This window comes from Erpetoichthys calabaricus, chromosome 1 (genome assembly GCF_900747795.2).
Source record: "Erpetoichthys calabaricus chromosome 1, fErpCal1.3, whole genome shotgun sequence".
Classification (NCBI taxonomy): domain Eukaryota; kingdom Metazoa; phylum Chordata; class Cladistia; order Polypteriformes; family Polypteridae; genus Erpetoichthys; species Erpetoichthys calabaricus.
The window spans coordinates 165409981-165433593 of record NC_041394.2 but is presented as its reverse complement, the minus strand read 5'-3'; the positions used below and the strand labels follow the sequence as shown (position 1 = coordinate 165433593).

Here is a 23613-nt window from a genome sequence, read left to right as displayed (position 1 = left end):
AAATAATAAAAAAAGTGCTAACTTTTACAAGTAGCTAAAATTTACACTATGTTTTACAGACTCAAATACAATACAATTTATTTTTGTATAGCCCAAAATCGCACAAGAAATGCCGCAATGGGCTTTAACAGGCCCTGCCTCTTGACAGCCCCCCAGCCTTGACTCTCTAAGAAGACAAGGAAAAACTCCCAAAAAAACCTTTTAGGGAAAAATGGAAGAAACTTTGGGAAAGGCTGTTCAAAGAGAGACCCCTTTCCAGGAAGGCTGGCCGTGCAGTGGGTGTCAAAAGAAGGGGGTCAATACAATACAATACACAGAACAGAACAAATCCTCATCCTCATACAAATCAAACGTATGTTTTTATATTATAATAGTAATAATAACAGCAGCAACCTTTTCGTATTAAGGCAGCAGCTCATACTTTTACACCATCCAGGAATATGTATTCGCTTTCTGTCGATTGACATTTGAGGTTGGGTTTGTAACTCATTGACAGCAACATGTAAATTGAATGATTTTTTGTTCTTTGGTTATATTCTTGAATAAAAGCGCACATGTTCATTTGATATTTGGACTAAAGTCTTCCCACATTATACACTTCACATCATTATTAGTATAACACGTTTCTGGGTTAGGTATGTGTTCAGCATTTCTTGCCTTGCATTTCTTTTCATCCTACACTTACCCAGATCTTTGTAGACACGGAACACACATGACATGCATGTATTCGAAATAACGATATACTGTATTATTTACCCTATACAACTCCAGGCACATCATACGCAGGTAAGAAGCCTTGGCTTGAGATGGGAGAACTTTTTGCCCGAGTTGATCTCCGTCAAGGATGGGGATGGGATAGCAGGCTGCTTGCTGCTTGTGCTGATCGACACATTTACAAAACAAAAGATGCTGATGGAAAGGTGCAAAGGAATTTAAAGTGGTCCGGGATTAAGTGTTTTTTGTAGGCTTCAGGAATTCTTGTGTTAAACAGAGAGCACACAGTCCACACTCTAAGATGTGTTAAAATGTAACAGTAGAAGTTAGACCCTTTGGTGGTGCTTCGTCCAAGTTGCTTGCTGTGTTACCACATCGATTACTCTTCCAACTGTCCCAATAAAAACACTCTGTTTGCTGAACACTTGCTTCCAAACTGAAGTCTTGCTAACTTGCAGAAACACTGTCGGCGTCTCTGCCTCAGGGAGTGAGTGTTTTCTTTCACATCCGGGCACCTCATGTTGCTATAACGACCTAGGCAAACCTTGCTTCTCATCTGCTGACTTTGACTGGCGCTGTCACAAGTCTTACCTGTCCTGGTGGACCCACAGCCAGTGTCTTTCTGGTGAAACTCTCTCTTTCTCCCTAAGGGTAGGCGACACTGTCCATGTGTCCCACATTTTGTCAGCTATGTACCCTCATCTGCCTGCGATTCCCTGCGCTCTTTGCAAGTGATCCGGACAGCATTCTTGGTGGACCGTCTCTCTCTACACCATTTGCCCGCTCCCACCATCTTCTGGTCTCAATCTGTCCATTCTGTTCATTCTCTCTCTCTTTACACCGTTCAAACACCACCCACTGCCTATAAGTATACAACTGTTTCAGTCATTTGTTTATTTTTTGGCTGCACATCACCAGCTGTTAGTATCTCCTTGCTTGCCTTCAAAGCCTGGTTTTACTGGAAGGTGCATTTCTGCTTAAACTAGTGAAACAAGTTTGCTGTGTTTTCACCTTTGGCGGTAACAGTTTTCTTGCATATTTTGCAAAGTATTGTGCTTTGTTGGTGGTCTTTTCCTGATTAAAAACAGTGAATGCATCAGAATCTACTTGCAATTTTGCTAATGGTATCAAAAGTGAAGGTTGCCATTAATCCCACAGAATTTAGAAATGTGTGTAAACCAGAACATTTGCCAATTTATTGATTTTTCAAAACCTTTCAGAATGGTGCAGTATGTTAAGCAAAGAACACAGTAGGATGTATGGTATTTTCCATGAATGAAAACTCCAGCAAGACCAAATCCTTAACTAGAATGAAGAACCAAAAAATAATTTCATACATTATTAATAATCTTCTATTACTGGGTATTTTTGCATAATCCACTGTAATTACATATATTTATATATATCATTGGTTTTATTTATTTATATTTTCTTTTAGAAAAACTAGTTTTGTTTCTATAAATATCAAAAATATACCAAAAAGGTGTTTTTTTTTTTCTTTAAACCACCTTAGTCAGACGTGTTCAAAGGAAAGGATGTTGCAAAAATGAGAAGAGAAGTTGTCCATAAATAATTAGAAAAAGTGCAACCTGGGAAGTTCAGCTACGAGGGGGAGTCCAGCTAAATTTACAAAATGGAACAAACTTTAACAAAAATAATGTCATTTCTCAATGTAGACTCCACCATTCTCAATGCACTTGCACCACCTGCCCGGAATTGCCTGGATTCCAGCAGAATGAAAGGTTTAATCTTGTCCTCGCAAACACTCATGCACTGCTTTCTTCAAGTTATCATCTGCTTTGAATCGATAACCACCCACATGTTTTTTTTTAGCAGTCCAAAAAGGTGGAAATCACACAGTGACAAAGCTTGCGAATAAACAAGAGGTGGCAATACCTCAAACAGTTTCTCCAGACAAGCCTTTGTGTTCTTAGCATTGTGGGAGTGTACTGTCTTGCAGCAAAAGGACTCCTTGAGACAGCAGTCCCCGCTGCTTTGATCGAATAGCAGGCACCAGTGACTGTAGTACCCCTCGGCATGCAGTGTTCGACAATAACTTGGGTGCACAAGTGGTTGTGAGGACAAGACAAAACCTTTTATTCGGCTGGAATCCAGGCACTTCCAGGCAGGTGGTGCAAGTGCATTGAGAAAGGTGGGTCTACACCAAGAAATTACATTCATTTTTGTTAAGGTTCGTTCCATTTTCTAATAAATCCATTTTCTAACTTTAGCTTGACTTCCCCTTGTACATTAAACCATCCATTTATGTTCAACTTTACTTTTAGTTGTGCACAATTACTGGTCTTTGCACAAGAAACAAATTATTGCAGCTACTTTATTTATATCAGAAGCCAGACTTCCACAACAAAAAAATGGAAAACACATACCTCTTGAGGTGTAGCCTCCCATGACATAGATCATTCCTTTACATTCACATGCTGAGAATTCAGCTAATGGGTCTGGTAATGGTGCAACAAAATTCCAACTATCCATGTCAGGACTGTAACACTCTACACTATTCAGAGATTGTCCTCCAACTGCATATAGTTTTCCATTTGCTGGCACAAGCTTGAAATTGGACCTGTACAAAAATAAATACTTATTATATAAACATGTAAATTTACATGTCTAAAAAAGTGTTTAAATATATGCAGTATTATACGTATTACACACAAACACACTCACATATTATATAAATAAATATTTGCAGCCTGAGATCCACAAAGGGAGAAAAACGTATCATAAAGTAGTTTTTATTCCTGAGCTTTCAACCCCTGCCAGGTGTCTTCATCAGAGGATAATGCTTAGACTTACAAGAATCAAAGGCAATATATAGCAAAAAAATTATGTGGAGGGGGTGGGGGAGGTGGCTAAGTCAGTGTGATCAGGGGGGGGGGGGGGTATTGGGTGTACAGTTTGTTTATTATGAACATGTTCTTCTTAAGTTTGCATATGCTGGATTTATGTCCACATAATTTATGTCACACTGACTTAGCCACCTCCCCCACGTAATTTTCTTGCTATATATTGCCTTTGATTCTTGTAAGTCTAAGCATTATCCTCTGATGAAGACCCCTGGCAGGGGTTGAAAGCTCAGGAATAAAAACTACTTTGATACGCGATTCATTTTTCTCCCTTTGTGCATCTCCAGCTGCAAATATGCAAACCGTATCACAGACCTTCTCTTCCATATATATTATTATATATTATATATTATATATACACACACAGTTACAGTTAGTTAAAAAAATGCTTTAGTTGCCTCACATTTTTATGCAATTGTTTTGTTCACCCCACTGAATTAAAGCTGAAAGTCTGCACTTCAACTGCATCTGAGTTGTTTCATTTAAAATTCATTGTGGTAATGTACAGAACCAAAATTAGAAAAAAGTTGTCTCTGTCCAAATATTTATGGACCTAACTGTATTATATTATATATATAAAAATCACCAGCGAAATAATAGTTTGAAAGGACTCATTCCAATTGAAGCTTGAGGGACCTCCTGGTCAGCAAACAGGAGGAAAGGAACTACAGTGCCCCAGGAAGTTGAATCATCATGGGCTACCCGTCGAATCATCTGTTTTAGGGTTTTATTAAATTGTTCTATCAGGCCATTTGTCTGCAGATGATACACCGTGGAGTGTAACTGCTTAATTCTGAAACTCTCGCATAGCTGCTTCATGATGCGAAACATAAAGGGTGTGCCCTGATCAATGAGGTTCTCGCGAGGGATACCAATATGTGTGAACATGTCTGAAAGTGCCTGAGCGCCCGCCCGTCACAGCATTGCTACTTCTGGGTATCTTGTGGCATAAATGATTAACACAGGCATATACCGAAAGCCACTTTTACTCCTGGGATGCAGGCCAACAATATCTAATGCCACCCTCTCAAAGGGGACGTCTAAAATAGGCATTGGTACAAGGGGTGCTCAGACGGATGTGTGAGCAGAAAACATTTCGCAGTCGAGAAATGCTTTACAAAATAGTACCACATCCTGGCATGTATTCACCCAATAAAAGCGTTTTGAAATATGTTCCCTCGTCTTTTCGGCACTGAGGTGAACCCCAAAAATATGAATACAGTAATCCCTCCTCCATTGCGGGGGTTGTGTTCCAGAACCCCCCGCGAAAGGTGAAAATCCGCAAAGTAGAAACCATATGTTCATATGGTTCTTTTTATATATTTTAAGCCCTTATAAACTCTCCCACACTATTATAAACATTTCCCGCACAATTATACAGCATAAACCCTTTGTATTCTCTTACATAATTTCAAAGAATCTTACCTAATATCTATGTAAACACAGTTTATATACAGTAAAACCTAAATATTATTTTAAAGAAATCGAGCGTCTCCGATATCATATATGTTACAGCCATTACAACAGACAGGCCACCAGCAATAAATACGTACAATGCAAGAAAAATTGTATACAGTAAAATGTGTGTACAGTGACACTAAACTATGCACATGTAATAAGTACTGTACGTAGATAATTATGGTTACTCACCAACAATGACACGACGACTTGTCCAATAACAATGAGTTTAATTTTACTGAACAACAAAGGAGAGTGTTACAGCTCTTCTAAAGGATCCTCTTCAGGCGACTGTGTAGCCCCGCCGTTGTTCTCCTTCCGGCAGTCTTCAATCCAATTCCCTAAAGCAGATTCCATCCAGACTACTGCCTTATCACGTCCACTTGCAACTCGTTTTGCGCCCTGGTTAAAGGACACTGCGGCTGTAGATCTTATATGTTTTTCCTCCTTTTTAAATAAAAAGAATCGTGGACTCATTGATGCCGTAATGGTGTCCTGCAGCGGTGTAGCTGTTCCCTTTCTTTAACATATCCAAAACTTTTACCTTTTCTGCAATCATTTGCATCTTCTGTTGGAGCTTGGACACGGCCCCTGAAGCAGTAGCAGGAGCACGTTAATGCTGAATGAGTGAGATGAGACTTCCAGGTTAATGCAGCACTCCGTCGCTGAGCCAATCAGCACACAGGAACTTTAACTGTGTGCTCTAATTAGGTAGCTTCTCAGTCATCCGCCAATAGCGTCCCTTGTATGAAATCAACTGGGCAAACCAACTGAGGAAGCATGTACCAGAAGTAAAAAGACCCATTGTCCGCAGAAACCCGCGAAGCAGCGAAAAATCCGGGTTATATATTTAGATATGCTTACATATAAAATCTGCGATAGAGTGAAGCCGCGAAAGTCGAAGCACGATATAGCGAGGGATTACTGTATAAGCATTCTCCCTATGCTCACTTGGTACTACCAACTGGTCGATACGTCCATCACCCATGCAATTAGAAATCGCCTGACACAGAAAACCATCTTTAAGCAAAAAAAATGTGGGGTTTTAAAATTTGGGACCTCCCTCTCCAGATAGTAAGAGTCATTTGCAACATGGGCTTCTCTGAATGCAAAATCCAAGTTGTTATTGGTTCTTTGTTGGCAAGCAAACTCCGTCTGGATGCCAGTCTCTGCTTCCTCTGTGTTTGATGCAGAGTCGCCCTCACTTCCCACTGTTACTGTGTGCAATGCAGCATCGCACTCACCTCCCACTGCCATTTCGTATTTGTCTGTCTATATTGAGTCTCCGGTCTGTGGAGGATGTTAGTGCGTGTGACAGGGTGGAACAGCTGTCCCGGGACTTCATTTGACGATTCATCCCCGAGCTTGCCGGACAACTCGGGTTCAATTTCAAACCCGTTTCCTTGACGGACATTGTTTGTGGCAAGCCCCTCTCTATCCACTATGGAGGTAGGTGCTCTGCAGGTGGGAATAAGGCATTCCTTTTTCCAATTAGGAGGGGCCAGGGTCAGTTTTCTGATATGGCAATTCAAGCCTTAAAGTTTTTCCCTTTAAATTTCAGAAGGAGTAATATAGTCTTGTATGTTTTAAAGTCCCCATGGATGCAGCAGAAGTTCACGTTGCCTGTGGCCTTATAAGGGGTCTGTCTGAGCAAGTCACAGCGGAATATGCAGAGGTCACTACCAGAGTCCAACAGCGCTGAAAATTCCCGCCCGGCCAATGTAATAGAGACCTTAAAATTCTCCTCTTTTAACATCTTAGGGGAATCTTGCGAGCCGCATACCTAGGCCAAACAGATAGACATTGTTTACCCAGGTGGAAGGTGACACTCCCGAGCCAGGTGTCCACAGTGAAAGCAGCTGTGTTTAGTCTGTACTATGGTGTTCACACTCTGGGTTCTTCTACACATGGAGCTGGTGACGCTGAAGGTCTGTGCTGGCTGGATCAAAATAGGGGTCAAGCGGATCACATTAAGCAGCGAGTGGACGTCGTTCCGTAGCAATTCATCACAAAGGCTCTTGTCTGTCCCTGACAGGACTGCATCGATAGCGTGCTTCTCCACAATGTGCTCAAATGGGTGTCCATGGATCCAGCTTTGAATCAGGTCCACTAAGCCCTGGATCTGTCCTTGGACAGGGCAATCCGGATCAATACGCCACAGCTGAAACTGGTGCCCCTTGACCACCAGGCTCACAGCCGTGAGAAGGAGGATCTGTTGCTTCCATACGGCTTGAAGGGCTTCTCCAGTTAAAAACGGGGCTAAAATAGCTGTCCAGGCTCCCCTCTCCCAGCTCATCAATGTTGCCATACATTCAAAGCAGGGAAACACTCTGGGTAATCTGAGGGAGCCATCTACAGCAGCAAATCTCGTGGCAACATCCAGGCAGTGGCCCCCATCACAGCCTCATCTTGCTCTGGGTTTTACTGTATTTCTTGGGGATCCATCTGTGCAAGGACCCCACTCCTGGTAACATGTGATTCCCTGTATTGCACTCCAAATAAACTTAACCCACGAAGTGTTCAGAGCTTTAAAAATATCTTCGTTATACATGTTTAATTATGCCATCCATTCAGGGTTGTGCCCATCCCAGTAAGCATTGTGTGTGAGGCAGGAGCAAATCTTGAGCGAGTCGCCAGCACATCGCAGGGTGAACACGAGCAAAACATACACTAGCAGGGTCAGTATAGCATAACAAAACCCCACATCCTACATGACTTTGAAAGGAAACTGAAGCACGCCGAGTACACCCACCAGAAAAACATGCAAATTCAAGGCAAGGAACACCCAAGACACCCTTGCTGCGAGGCAGCAGTGCAACCTCCACGCTGCCGTGCCCCCACATGATTAATACATGCTTTAATGCATTTCATCATGAAAATGATAAAGTATTTATCTTAGCATTCTAAATGTTTAGAGAGCAGGAATATCATGAAGTGAATGTATTCTGTGCGGCGATTGCTGCGGCGCCTCCTCATTACAAGAGGAAGTCAGTTTAAGAAGCACGTACCGATTTAACATGGCTCGGGGAACACTTAACACAAAGTATTTAATGTGCAATATAACTTATGATGGGGTTTGATAAAATCTAGTGAATTAAATATTCATTTTATGATGAAGTTTAGTTTACAATGTTCTACTTTAATGACAAATTACGAGAATAAAGTCAACATGTCGTCTTTAATCTTGACATAAATGGCGAGAATAAAGTAGAAATGTCGAGAATAAAGTCAACATGTCGTCACACTGTTACACAGTACCCAGGTACATTACACTGTATTGAAAACAAATACAACTTGGCTTGCAGTATTATCCAGTAGTATAGAAACAGTATTTATACATTTGAACATAATGGTCCACATCCGACCTTTTAAAATCAAAGAATCTCCAGGCAACGGACACGACTCCTTTTTTTCAGCAAAAGTTCTTCTGTATCATCATGTTCAACTTTATCGTCAGCTACAACTTCAGTTTCGGAATGTTCTCTGTCCATTTTCACCACGCAATACCTACACTACCTATTTAGCGGTGTAGCAGTGAAAAAGAGCCCCCACGCAACACCTCTGTGATTAGCGGTGCAGCAGTGAAAAAGGTTACCACTTGAACAGTTTCCCGCTGCGCCACGTTCCAAATGTCATTTAGGCAATTTAAACCGGTGTTGCGGTATAAGAAAAATCCGTATCATAACAAAAATAAAAAACAGTTTTTGGTATGAACCGGTATACCGCCCAGCACTAATCTGTAGCGTCCTCTGCCATTGCTGCCACTTTATTGGAAGGAAGGGAACCGCTCATGCAGCTTTAAGTTGCCATTAAACCTAACTTACAGTTAAGCTCCGGTGTATAATGTCAAGAAATTGACTCCTCTAGCTCAACTTTTAAAATATTGTATGGTTATTATTTGGGATGAGTGTACTCTCTCTCTCTCTCTCTCTCTCAAAGGGGCAACAGAAGCTCTGAACAGAACACTTAAGGATCTAAGAGATGATGAAAATTAAATGGCCGGCAATTTGACAAACTCTTCTAGCAATTCAAAGAGGTACCATTGCTGAAGAGGTGAGGGAATCCATAAAGTCATCCTTTACATGGAGTAAAATTCACAAATTAACTCTTACGATTAATATGAGAGTTCAGTTGAAGGGAGACTGTTTAGCTGGTGTATTTTTACAATTGCTTATGAAAATAGGCAATGGGCAAATAAAAGGGACTTCTAATGGAAATCTGAAATTCTGAACAATCTTGGAAACCCAGTCAACTCCGTTGAAAAAGTGGCCGAGAAACTTTACCCGAATATTATAAATTTACATAAATAAACTGATTCTTGGTCAGTTTATTGGTCAGAGCCATACAATTGCCTAAAAACGATACAGCCGATGAAATAAATAATTATCTGTTTGACAAACTACATAGTGATAAAAACTCTGTTTTAGATCATGAAGAATCAGTTCATTATCCTATTAGGAATGGCTCCTAATAAACTGTTCCTTAAAGTTGGTACACCAATACTCTTGTTACAAAATCTAAATGCTCCAAAACTTTGTAACTGTACCCGTTTAAGAGTGACTGCATTGCAATCCAATATTATCAAGGCCTCAATAACTGGGTTTGCAAAAGATGAAAAAGTATCTATTCCTCAGATTCCAATGATCCCCAGTGACTATTCCTTTGAATTTAAAAGACTTTAAACAAAGCTCAAGGGCAAATTCAATCAGTTGCTGGAATTGATTTGCACACATCCTGCTTTACCCATGGCCAGTTTTATGCGGCATGTTTAAGAGTCAGTCAGAGGGACAATTTAAATAGGACAAACTAAAAATGTGGTATATAAAAAAGCTTTGTGAATTTCCCATTGGGATTAATAAAGTATCTATCTATCTTTAGTTTAAATATTTTGAGAAATTTAATAAAATAACATTCACTTATCATTAAAACTGTATTTAATCCATTTCCATGTGCATAGAAGCACACAGGTCCTGCTAGTTATTACATACAATTATTCAGGATTCTTTCAACTACAATACCTTATTTGTAAAAGCTCTTTAAAACTGCTGTTGTAATGACACATTTTAAATTACATTTGTAAAAATTATGACCTCTTCTGTTGTGAGATTTATATTTGTATCAAAATAAAAGGCAAACATGATGGTTAATAGTCCTTGGTAAAATTATCCAATTAAATTAACTAGAATTTCAGATATCACAAACTACCAATTTAATTTTCTAGATTATTTCCACTTTAAGACCACCTTCATGAAATCAAATGCAATGAACAACAGTCCACTACCACAGAATTATTTTAAATATAGTCTTTGTTTCATGCTCTGGCTACCTTATATAAATAATCAGATATTTGTTGTTGCTGTTCCTATAGATTCATCTACAATGAACCACCAACTTGGTCTTAACTACATTAATTTACTCCATATTTGGAGGTTGCCTCACAGTTATTCTTGTATCACTCATACTGTATGTGCTTTAACTATGTTCTTCACATTCTAGTTGTTATAAAAATTGACACTGCTTTGGTTTCAAAAATACAACAATGCCATAAATGTAACATTTTCCTAATTATTTTTAGCAAAGTAGTGTGCTCTTTTTAGCAGGCCAACTGCCTGCAAACCTCTACGATTCCACATTGCTGCTAAATCTATAATAATAAAAGGCAAAGCCCTCACTGACTGACTGACTGACTGACTGACTGACTCACTCACTCACTCACTCACTCACTCACTGACTCACTCATCACTAATTCTCCAACTTCCCGTGTAGGTGGAAGGCTGAAATTTGGCAGGCTCATTCCTTACAGCTTACTTACAAAAGTTAGGCAGGTTTCATTTCGAAATTCAAAGCGTAACGGTCATAACTGGAACCTTTTTCTTATACTGTATACGGCCATAGCAGGCGGTTGCGTCTTGCATCATCACGCCTCCCCGCAGGCGGTTGCGTCTTGCATCATCACGCCTCCCCGCGGCTGCTGCGGAAATCACCACGCCCCTCACGTAGTTGACTGCCTGCCTATATAAAGCCGTTCTTCGCTGCGGTGTGTGAATTCCTTTCCTTGCTTCGCCAAGGAGGCATTCTTTTCAAAGCTTATCCACAGTTTTATAAACGAACGAGATATAAAGCCGTCCTTTTTCCTTGCTTCGCCAAGGAAGCTAAGGTGCTCTGCAGTTTGTTTGTGAAGCGGTCTTTACACATCTTTTTCGCTGTGTTATAAACGAGCGAGATATAAGGCCGTCCTTTTTCCTTGCTTCGCCAAGGAAGCTAAGGTGCTCTGCAGTTTTTTTGTGAAGCGGTCTTTACACATCTTTTTCGCTGTGTTATAAACGAGCGAGATATAAGGCCGTCCTTTTTCCTTGCTTCGCTAAATAACATAAGGCGCTCTGCAGTTCGCCAAGGAGGCATTCTTTTCAAAGCTTATCCACAGTTTTATAAACGAACGAGATATAAAGCCGTCCTTTTTCCTTGCTTCGCCAAGGAAGCTAAGGTGCTCTGCTGTTTTTTTGTGAAGCGGTCTTTACACATCTTTTTCGCTGTGTTATAAACGAACGCCATATAAGGCACATTTCATCCGCGGCTTCTCTACTTTTGTTTTCTTCGTTTATACAGTATATTTGAATCCCTTTCTTTGCCTGACTGCCTGCCGATATAAGGCGCTCCGCAGTTCATAAAGCACATTTCATCCACGGGTTCTCCGCTCTTTTATTGTTCATTTCTTAAGATTGTTATAGTTATTGTGTAGATATTTTACACTTACTTTAGTGTTCAGGTACCCATTTTCTTTATTTAATCCGCGACTTCTCTGCTGCTGTTTTCTTCGTTTATATATTTGAATCCCTTTCTTTGCCTGACTGCCTGCCCATATAAGCCGCTGCGCAGTTTATAAGGCACATTTAATCCACGATTTCTCCGCTGTTTTATTGTTCATTTCTTAACATTGTTATAGTTATTGTGTAGATATTTTACACTTACTTTAGTGTTCAGGTACCCATTTTCTTTATTTAATGCGTGACTTCTCTGCTGCTGTTTTCTTCGTTTATATATTTGAATCCCTTTCTTTGCCTGACTGCCTACCCATATAAGGCGCTGCGCAATTTATAAGGCACATTTAATCCACGGATTCTCCGTTGTTTTATTGTTCATTTGTTAAGATTGTTATAGTTATTGTATAGATATTTTACACTAACTTTAGTGTTCAGGTACCCATTTTCTTTATTTAATCCGCGACTTCTCTGCTGTTGATCAAGTACCCATTCCCTTTATTCTTGCAACTCTACCCCTATTAAAATGTCTATCGAGGTGATCACCATCAATCAAAGAACTATCACTTACCGAGTGGTGTGTATGCCCGGAGATGGCGCCTGCCTTTTCCATTCTGTGTGTTACATATTGCACGGACATATCAGGCTCTCTTTTGATATCCGCAGGGACATTGTGTCTTATGTATTAAATGACTGGGACAGGTTCAAAGTGTGGACTGATGATGGTACAGGAGATAATTATACTACGCAGGAGCACTATAACACTGAAATGCTTAAGCCCTTCACCTATGGTTCTGCATGTGAGTTGATGGCTGCTGCTGAATTGTTTGGTTGTCGCTTTCAAGTATACCGAAATGGCCAAATATTTTACACCTTTGGACAACCGTCAATGCCTCTTAAACATCTTAAACATCTTAGATTCACAGATGACGATTTGAGTAGTGGACACTTTGATGTTTATGAATATTTCAACTCTCAAAACATGGATGCGAAGTTATTGATGAAGCCAGTTGTATGCTTATATCGATTGACACATACCGAATGTCAGTTCAACACAAATCCAGCTCGAGCCGATTATGACAGCAGCAATCCAAGCTGTGAGAACACAGTAAAAAGGAGGCGTATCAGACGTGGTAGATTTTCTGATGCAGCTAGACAGAAGCAACTTCGTGCAGCTGCCGCCAAATACTCGCACAAAAATCCACAACTTAATAAACACGCTGTGGCTAAATACTCAGAAGCAAATCCACAAGTTCATAGGGACGCTGTGGCTAAATACTCGCAAGCAAATCCACAAGTTCATAGGGACGCTGTGGCTAAATACTCGCAAGCACATCCACAAGTTCATAGGGACGCTGTGGCTAAATACTCGCAGGCACATCCACAAGTTAATAGGGACGCTGTGGCTAAATACTCGCAAGCACATCCACAAGTTAATAGGGACGCTGTGGCTAAATACTCGCAAGCACATCCACAAGTTAATAGGGACGCTGTGGCTAAATACTCGCAGGCACATCCACAAGTTAATAGGGACGCTGTGGCTAAATACTCGCAAGCAAATCCACAAGTTAATAGGGACGCTGTGGCTAAATACTCGCAAGCAAATCCACAAGTTAATAGGGACGCTGTAGCTAAATACTCGCAAGCAAATCCACAAGTTCATAGGGACGCTGTGGCTAAATACTCGCAAGCAAATCCACAAGTTCATAGGGACGCTGTGGCTAAATACTCGCAAGCAAATCCACAAGTTCATAGGGACGCTGTAGCTAAATACTCGCAAGCAAATCCACAAGTTCATAGGGACGCTGTGGCTAAATACTCGCAAGCAAATCCACAAGTTCATAGGGACGCTGTGGCTAAATACTCGCAAGCAAATCCACAAGTTCATAGACACGCTGTCGCTAAATACACGGAGGCAAATCCACAAGTTAATAGAGCTTCTGTTTCTAGATACGATCCCAATAATGCAAAGCGGCTCATACGAAAACAACAAGTTTGGCTCAAAAAAGCCAATTGTGGATTTGCGTATGACCCAAACATACATTATGAGTCTGACAAAACAGTACACATTGGATCCATTGATGTTCACTGTGACTATTGTCAGGCTCAGAAGTGGAAATGCGAGTCTCCTGGTTTGTGCTGTAATGGTGGTAAAGTCTCTCTCACTCCTTTACGTAAGCTTCCTGACCTTCTTGAGAGCCTGCTAAATGGCGAACATCCTCAAACTGAGCATTTCTTGAACAATATTCGAAAGTACAACAGCGCATTTCAAATGACGTCATTTGGTGCTAAACAAATCGTTGAGGGAAATTTTATGCCTTCATTTAAAGTTCAGGGACAAGTGTATCACTTGATTGGCAGTCTTTTACCTATGCCGACAGAGGAACACAAATTTTTGCAAATTTATTTTGTCGGGGATGATGAAAAGGAAGCACAAATCCGCTGCGCTAATTTTTCTGGACTTAACATACCCCTGGTCAAGCAATTACAAAAAATGCTCCATGACTGTAACACTTACATCCAGGACTTCCACTCCACAATGGACAGTATTTCAGATGATGACAAACACTTCAAAGTTGTCATTCACGCAGACAAAAAACCATTACATGCACACAAAGGCAGATTTAATAAACCCACAGTTCATCAAGTTGGTGTTGTCATCGTTGGGCAAACGTTCAACAGTAGAGATATTGTCTTGAAAACCAGAGACAATAAACTACAACGCATTAAGGAAACCCACAGATCCTATGATGCACTTCAATATCCTCTCATGTTCTGCTATGGTGAAGACGGCTATTCTGTGTCTATACCTCAAGTTCATGCTACCAGTAAGTTACCTATGAACAAAACCGTCTCTGCAGCAAACTTCTATTCATACCGCCTTATGATCAGACAACATCATGATAATACTATCCTTTTCTTCCGAACTTTATTAAATCAGTTTTTAGTTGATATGTATGCAAAAATTGAATCCGAACGAGTCAATTATATCAGACTAAATCAGAAAAAACTACGAGCTGAAAATTACGTTCACTTAAAAGATGCTATTCACAAAAAAGACACTGATTTAATAGAACTTGGTCAAGCTGTGATATTACCATCTTCCTTCACTGGAGGACCTCGCTATATGCACGAGCGTACACAAGACGCAATGACATACGTACGTCATTATGGCCGCCCTGACTTATTCATCACATTTACTTGCAATCCTAAATGGCCTGAGATCACTGAAATTCTCCTTCCACGTCAAAAACCTCACGATCGCCACGACCTTATCAGTCGTGTATTTCATCTCAAGATTCGCAAAATCATAGACTTGCTCACGAAGAGTAACATTTTTGGCTGTACAAATTGCTACATGTACACCATACAGTGGCAAAAGCGAGGTATTCCCCATGCACACATTCTATTGTGGTTAAAAGATAGGATTAAACCAGCTCTCATCGATGAAGTCATCCGTGCAGAAATTCCTGATCCACAGACTGACCCTGCCCTACACAAAATAGTAAAATCCACCATGATTCACGGCCCATGTGGACCTCATAATATCAACTCACCCTGCATGATCAACAGAATATGCACTAAGTACCACCCGCGTCCGTTCATCTCAGAAACTCAGACCGGAGAAGATGGTTACCATCAGTACCGCCGGCGCGGACCTGCTGATGGAGATCATACAATTAACATCAAAGGAGTAGATATCGACAACAGATGGGTGGTCCCTTATAGTCCTGTGCTGTCCCGCTTCTTCAATGCTCACATCAATGTTGAATTTTGCACTTCAGTAAAATCAATCAAATACATCTGCAAGTATGTTAACAAGGGAAGTGACCAGGCAGTATTTACAATACAAAATGAAAATGACGAAGTATCTCGATACGAAGCTGGTCGTTACATTAGTAGCTCTGAAGCAGCCTGGCGCATTTTCTGTTTTCCCATTCACGAACGTTACCCTCCGGTCGTTCATCTTGCTGTGCATCTTGAGAACGGACAAAGAATTTATTTCACAGAAGCCAACGTTGCCGATAAAGTACACAATCCACCACAAACCACCCTTTTAGCATTCTTTGACCTTTGTAAACACGATGATTTTGCAAAACAACTTCATTATAATGAAATTCCATCATATTATGTGTGGGCAAACAACATGTTTCGTCGAAGAAAACAAGGCAACCCTGTATCAGGACATTCGGGAGTGAAAAAGCATAATGTGCTGGGACGGGTCTACACTGTACACCCGAATAACTCTGAATGCTACCATCTTCGACTGCTGCTCAACAAAATCACAGGTCCCACATCTTTCAAATCTCTCAGAACAGTTGATGGTGTCCTACATCCCACCTATAAGTCAGCCTGCAGGGCACTCGGTTTATTACATGACGATATCAACTGGGACGAGACTCTACAGGAAGCTGCTCTGTCTCGCTCACCTCAAAAGATCCGTGAACTGTTTGCTGTCATGTTGGTGTTCTGCCAAATGGAAAACCCCTTAAACCTATGGGAAAAACATAAAGACAGCATAGCAGATGATATTAGGAGACAGACTGAAAAAGATCATATACGAACAGAAGTCCACCAGTGGTTAAATTTGATCTATAACAACTGTCTACAGTTGCTTCAAAACTACGTAATTGGTATTGGAGGTCAATCTCTTCATCATTACGGTTTGCCTTCACCTTTAACACAACTGGTACAACTTACGTCAAATCCCGAGTACTTGAAAGAGACATCTTACAACACCTCGCAATTGGCCAATATAGTCACAAATAACGAGCGTTTGCTAAATAGTGACCAAAACTCAGTTTATGACCAAATCATGAGCAGCGTTGCGTCAGCCACTGGCACAGTGTTTTTCCTTGATGCTCCAGGAGGAACTGGTAAGACATTCCTAATAAACCTTCTCCTTGCAAAAATCCGAGCAAAACGTAACATTGCCATAGCTGTGGCTTCTTCTGGCATTGCTGCAACTCTTCTAGAGGGTGGCAGAACTGCTCATTCAGCTTTCAAGCTGCCTCTGAACCTCAACCATACTGAATCCCCCATGTGTAACATATCAAAGCAAAGCAACATGGCTGAAGTGCTGCGACATTGTCAGCTTATTGTCTGGGATGAATGCACTATGGCACACAGAACAGGTATTGAGGCTTTAGATAGGACCCTCCAAGACATCCGAAACACCAACAAACTTATGGGAGGCTTGACAGTGTTACTGGCTGGAGACTTCCGACAAACCCTACCAGTCGTGCCCAGAGGAACACGCGCTGATGAAGTTAAAGCATCTCTGAAATCTTCATACTTATGGCCACAAATCAATGTTGTTACTTTAAAAATAAACATGAGAGTTCATTTGAAAGGCGACAAAAAAGCCGAGGAGTTCTCTGCTCTTCTGATGAGTATAGGTGATGGCACCTTCATACAAGAAAATCGTAAAATAAATATTCCTACAAATCTCTGTCTCATCGTGAATACCTTACAAAGCCTTCTTCAAAATGTTTACCCCGATCTACGAAATCTCCACCAAAATAACGTGTCATGGTTAAGAGAGAGAGCTATCCTGACACCAAAAAATGACATGACTACGACTATAAACCACATTTTACTTCAAGAACTACCTTCACAACCAAAAACATATCAATCTGTTGATTCAGTTGTAGAAGTAGAAGACGCGGTGCATTATCCGATAGAGTTTCTCAACACTCTAAATCCTCCAGGCACTCCTGAGCATAATCTCATTTTGAAGGTCGGGGCACCAATAATGTTACTGAGAAACTTACAGCCACCAAAACTTTGTAACGGCACGAGACTTCAGGTCACATCTCTACAAAACAACCTGATTGAAGCAACTATTTTTACTGGCAGTGCCTCGGGTGACACAGTTTTTATTCCTCGCATCCCCGTTATACCATCTAATCTCCCATTTCAATTCAAACGCATTCAATTTCCAGTAAGGCTCTGCTTCGCAATGACAATTAATAAGTCTCAAGGACAAACACTACAAAAGGTTGGCATTGATTTGAGGCAGGATTGCTTTTCACATGGCCAACTGTATGTTGCATGCTCAAGAGTAAGCTCAGCACACAGCTTGGTCATATTACAACCGGAGGGACGAACTGACAACGTCGTGTACAAAGAGATCCTTAACAAATAATTATTTGTATATTTTCCCTCAGTTTAAAAATGTTTACTTTTTTCTTAATTTAAATATTCAGCCAGTATTTCGCCGCTGCGAAGCGCGGGTATTTTGCTAGTATCAAATAAAATACAGTGATCTACCTTGTGCTTCAAACCAGCATAATGACGTGAGCCAATGTGGGAGTTAACTTTAGAATGAATGCTGTAGATTAGCCTTTGGTACACAGGAAGCCACATAGGTTTGAATCATGTTTCAATTTTTAATTTCTACTATTTTAGCTGGCTCTGTCTGTATTGAGTTTATTTGTTCCTCTCACATTTGCATGGGTCCTTCTTCAGTTTTCCTCCCAAATGCCTAAGGCTTTAGGGTAAAGATAACTGGCATCTCTAAATTCTCCTGATTTGTGTAAGTGTGGATATGTTTGTGAATGTGCTGTGCAAAAGAGCTGAGCTACATCCAAGGCTTGTTGTGGCTACTGCATCAAGAAGCTAGGAAGGTTTTACCTGCTAGTTGGAGAAAAATAAGTGTCCTAAAGCAAACTATTACTTTTTATTGTGTAAGTGTTTATTAAGTTGGCATCCAAGATGAAATTTCATTGCATTGTGTGTTTTTCCAACTTTGTATTTTTTCTAAAATAATGTGCTCATGCTTGGGGAGAAAAAAAAAAAAAAAAAAACAAACTACTGCCCAGATTCCTATTTTGAAAAATTATTTTCTTGGGAGTTTAGAATTTTGCACAGTACTGTAGTGCTGGGCGGTATATCGGTTCATACTGAAAACCGTTTTTTATTTTTTTTATGATATGGATTTTTCTTATACCGCAACACCGGTTTAAATTGCCTAAACGACATTCAGAACGTGGCGCAGCGGGAAACTGTTCAAGTGGGGACCTTTTTCACTGCTACACCGCTAAACACAGATTTGTTGCACTAAGGCTCTTTTTCACTGCTACACCACCAAATAGGTAGCGGTAGCATAGGTATTGCGCGGTGAAAATGGACAGAGAACATTCCGAAACTGAAGCCGACGATAAAGTTGAACATGATGAACAGAAGAACTTTTGCCGAAAAAAAGGAGTCACGTCCGTCGCCTGGAGATGCTTTAGTTTTAAAAGGTCAGATGTGTAAATACTGTTTCTATACTACTGGATAATACTGCAAGCCAAGTTGTACTTGTTTTATTTGTTTTCAATACAGTGTAATGTACCTGGGTACTGTGTAATAGTGTGACGACATGTTGACTTTATTCTCGACATTTCTACTTTATTCTCGCCGTTTATGTCAAGATTAAAGTCGACATGTTGACTTTATTCTCGTAAATTGTCATTAAAGTAGAACATCGTAAACTAAACATCGTAAAATGAATATTTAATTTACTAGATTTTCTCAAACCCCTTCATAAGTTATATAGCACATTAAATGCTTTGTGTTACGTGATTCTTAAACTGACTTCTTCTTGCACTAAGAGGACGCGCCGGCAGCGATCACCATGATCTTCCTGCTCTCTGAACATTTAGAATGCTAAGATAAATACTTAATATAATTTTCATGGTGAAATGCATTAAAGCATGCATTAATCATATGGGGGCACGGTGGCATGTCTGCCTTGCATTTGCATGTTTTTCTGGTGGGTTTACTCGGCGTGCTTCAGTTTCCTTTCAAAGTCATGTAGGATATGGGGTTTTGTTGTGCTATATTGACCCTGCTAGTGTATGTTTTGCTTGTATTCATCCTGCGATGTGCTGGCGACTCGTTCAGAGATGGGCACAACTCTGAATGGATGGCATAATTAAACATGTATGGGCTAAGTTTATAACTAGTTTTAATTTCTAGTTTCTTCTCTTAGTGCGGAGGAAGTCAGTTTAAGAAGCGTAGTGATTAACCACTGGGTCGGGGAACGTAACACAAAGCATTTAATGTGCTGCATTAATTTATGACGGGGTAAATTAAGTAATTGATTAAACATTGATTTTAGGAAGAAGTTTAGTTTACGACATTCTACTTTAATTATGAAGTAAACTATGAGAATAAAGTGAAAATGTCGACTTTAATCTCGACATAAACGGCGAGAGTAAAGTGGAAATGTTGACTTTGTTCTCGACATATAGTTTGTTTTTTTCTTCCCAGTATAGCTTAGCTTGAAGCAAGGTCCATATTAATGTAGTTTGCCTAAATGATGGTTCAGTTGGTAAAGATGTCATCACCAAGTTGCACTTGTTTTATTTTATTTTAATTTGGTGAATACTGTGTAATGCACCTGGGCTTGAAGTAATAGTGCAACTATCAGTAATAATACTATTATTTATTTTATTGTTATTATTTATTAGTTTAAATATTATGCAGTTTAATGATGATAAAGTTGTTTAAAAAGTCACTATAATGTGTCAGTGGACAGAGATTGTTAACATTAACAGAAAGTGTAGTTGGTTTACAAAAAATATTTACTATTTATTCCTTTTCTAAGACATATTCGGTGCAATACAATTTTTGACAAGCACTTCTGGATATTTTACTAAGTCTAAATGCCTCTTTGTATGGTTGAAAATATGTTGTCAAAATTATAGTTTGTTTTTGCAAAATTTGTTCAATAAAAAGGTTCTATATTTTGACTGCATCTGTCATGCAATGTGATACCTTCTCCATTAGTGCCACCCCCTTGAAAACTATCACTTTATGGGGCAATGCAAACCTGTATTAATACTTGTGTGCACATTAAAATTTTTTTTTTGTACAATGTACAATACTCTTGACAGTGGAATAGGTTATTCTTAGCCAGTAATTGCAGTGGAAAATGTGGTTAACATCCACTCATGCATGGGGAAAAAAATACCGTCGAATACCGCGAAACCGGGATAATTTAGAAAAATACCGTGATATAGAATTTTGGTCATACCGCCCACCCCTACAGTACTGTAATAATTTTAAGTTACTGCTACATTGAAAATATCACCAAACTGGTAACATTGCCACATAGTATGATAACAAGACTCTAATAAGACAAAAAAAAAAAAAAAAAAAAAAAAAAAGAACTATTCCAAATGTATTTAGAACAAAAAGTCAAGTCAAGTCAAGTTGGCGAGCATGCACTGGTACAGTGCGTTGCCACACCCACTACATGGCGAAACAACTCGGGATCCCGGTTTGCAACCCCCCCAGGTCCAGTCCCACCCTCTGGAAATTACCCTCTATCTGCCACAGCCAGGTGTTACATGAGCGACCCTTTGGCCTGGTCCAGCCACTCGGGTCCCCAACAATGAGGATCTTACGAGCCGGATCACCTCGGGGAAATGAGCCACATGGCCGTAGTGCCGTAACTGACACTCCCTCACAATGCAGGTAATGTGCCTCATTCGGGACTCCATGAGCAACCACTCATTCGACACAAAGTCAAACCAACGGTACCCAGCGACCTCATGACCCCCCATGCTCTCCCAGTCCGTCTACTGACTTCACAGGAAGAGTTACCAGAGACATGAATGTCACTGCCAAGGTAAGTAAACCTCTCAACAAGGTCAACACTCTCTCTACAAACAGGCACACTGCTGATGGCTGTGCCCAAGAGGTCATTAAAGTCCTGGATCTTGGTTTTTATCCAGGACACTCGCAAGCCCAGACACTCAGACTCCTCGCTCAGTCTCTCGAGTGCCCCGATCAGAGCCTCCATTGATTCCGCGAAGATCACAGCATTGTCAGCAAAGTCAAGATCTGTGAAACTTTCTTCACCAACAGATGCCCCACAGCCGCTGGACCCCACGACCTTGCCCAACACCCATTCCATACAAGCATTGAACAGAGTAGGAGCAAGAACATACCCCTGACGGACCCCAGAATCAACTGGGAAAAACGCAGAGGTTCTGCCTCCACTCTGCACAGCACTCACAGTACCAGTGCACAGGCCAGCCATGATATCCAGCAACCTCAAGGGGATCCCGCAAACCCTCAGGATGTTCCACAGGGCAGCTCGATCAACTGAGTCGAACGCTTTGCAAAAATCGACAAAGGCTGCAAAGAAACTCTGCCAATATTCGCATTTGTGCGCCATGAGAACTCTTAGTGCCAGGATGAGGTCGATGGTAGACTTCTTAGGCGTAAAACCAGACTGTTCCGGTCGCTGGTAGGTGAGCAAGTGATCACGGATCCTATCGAGGACAACCCTAGCAAGGACCTTAGCCGGCACCGAGAGCAATGTTATCCCCCTGTAGTTGCTGCAATCCAGGCGATCACCCTTGCCTTTCCAGATAGGGATGACAAGTCCCGTTTTCCAGTCAGTTGGGATGATGCCAGTCTCCCAAATGGAAGCAAAGATTGCTTGCAATGCCAAGAGGACAGCCTTACCACAAGCCTGGAGAAGTTCACCCCGGATACCACAGATCCCTGCAGCCTCCCCCCCACCTCAGCTAGTTCATCACCTGTGCAATCTCAGTGAGATTGGGTGGTTCACAACTAATTGGAGGATCAGCCTCAAGAAACATGAACCCAGAGATATCCAATGTCTTACCCTTAGGATCAACTTTGAACAACTTCTCAAAGTAGCCAGCCCAGCGGGTCACAACTGCAGTGTCATCCGTAAGGACCATTCCATCAGCTGCCCTGACTGCGACTCTCCAAGGAACAGATTCAGATGTGCATAATGCTTTGACTCCTCTGTAAGCAGGACGTGGGTTGCTAGACCACAGATGGTATGTCACTTGCTCACAGATTTCTCTAACAAACGCCTCTTTATTTGCCCTCAGAGCCCTCGCCGCCATCCTTCTCAGTTCCCGGTACAGACCAGAGTTGCCATTGAGCCGTGCGCTGTGACTCCTCTCGATGATATCCAGGGTGCCCTGCAAGATGAAACACCTCCTTCTGGGAACACCGGTAACACTAGCACAACCCTCAGCAACCTTCAGGGTCTTGTCACGGAAGGTCTCCCACATCACATTAGGATCGGCAGTCGTACCCAAATCTGAAAGTTCCTCACACAAACTGCGTGCAAACTCATTAGAAACAGCCTGATTTTGGAGTCTGGCCAAGTCCAGGCTCATTTTCCTATTAGGTGGTAACCTATTGGACCTAAGCTGGATCCTAAGAGTAACAACAACAAGTCTGTGGTCAGAATTCACAAACTGGGCACTTCTGTAGACCCTGCAGTTTTGCAAGAGCATCCAGCATCTGCCCACGAGGATGTGATCGATCTCCTTCACCGCACCACCACGTTGGAGTACCAAGTCCAACGATGCGGGTTCAGGTCGCTGGTACCAGGATCCAGCGATTCGCAACCCCTGACCTTTTGCAAAGTCAAGGAACATGGAGCCACTTTCACCACGGTCACCAGACCCATGGGGACCGAGACAATCCTCATAGCCAGCCCTGTCAGTGCCAGTGGCTGCATTGAAGTCACCCATGACCAGAGGAATGTCATCTCGTGGGCACCCATCCACCACCGAGCGAAGGTGCGAATAAAATTTCTCCCTCACCGAGACATCACTCACCATGGTCGGAGCATACACTGAGACAACAGACAAGGCACCCAAAGACTGCTCTAATCTGAGTCTCATAATACGCTCGTTGAAAGGAGTGACATTGGACACCATTGGAAGAAGCCAATCTGCTACAGCAACAGCTACTCCCCGAGTATGACAGCCATCAGACCGACCAGACCAATAAAAGGTGTATCCACCTACAGAGATCTGGCCAGTCCCTGG

The 23613-nt window shown here is 41.3% G+C and overlaps 1 protein-coding gene across 1 annotated transcript in view; it reads right to left on the bottom strand.

Annotated features, from left to right (window-relative positions):
• Positions 1–23613, bottom strand: part of klhl42 (kelch-like family, member 42) — a 105626-nt gene that overhangs the window by 58087 nt on the left and 23926 nt on the right. The window contains exon 2 of the mRNA XM_028808233.2: positions 3102–3295. Within this exon, the coding sequence (XP_028664066.1) occupies positions 3102–3295 (194 nt within the window). The remainder of the gene's footprint in view (positions 1–3101; positions 3296–23613) is intronic.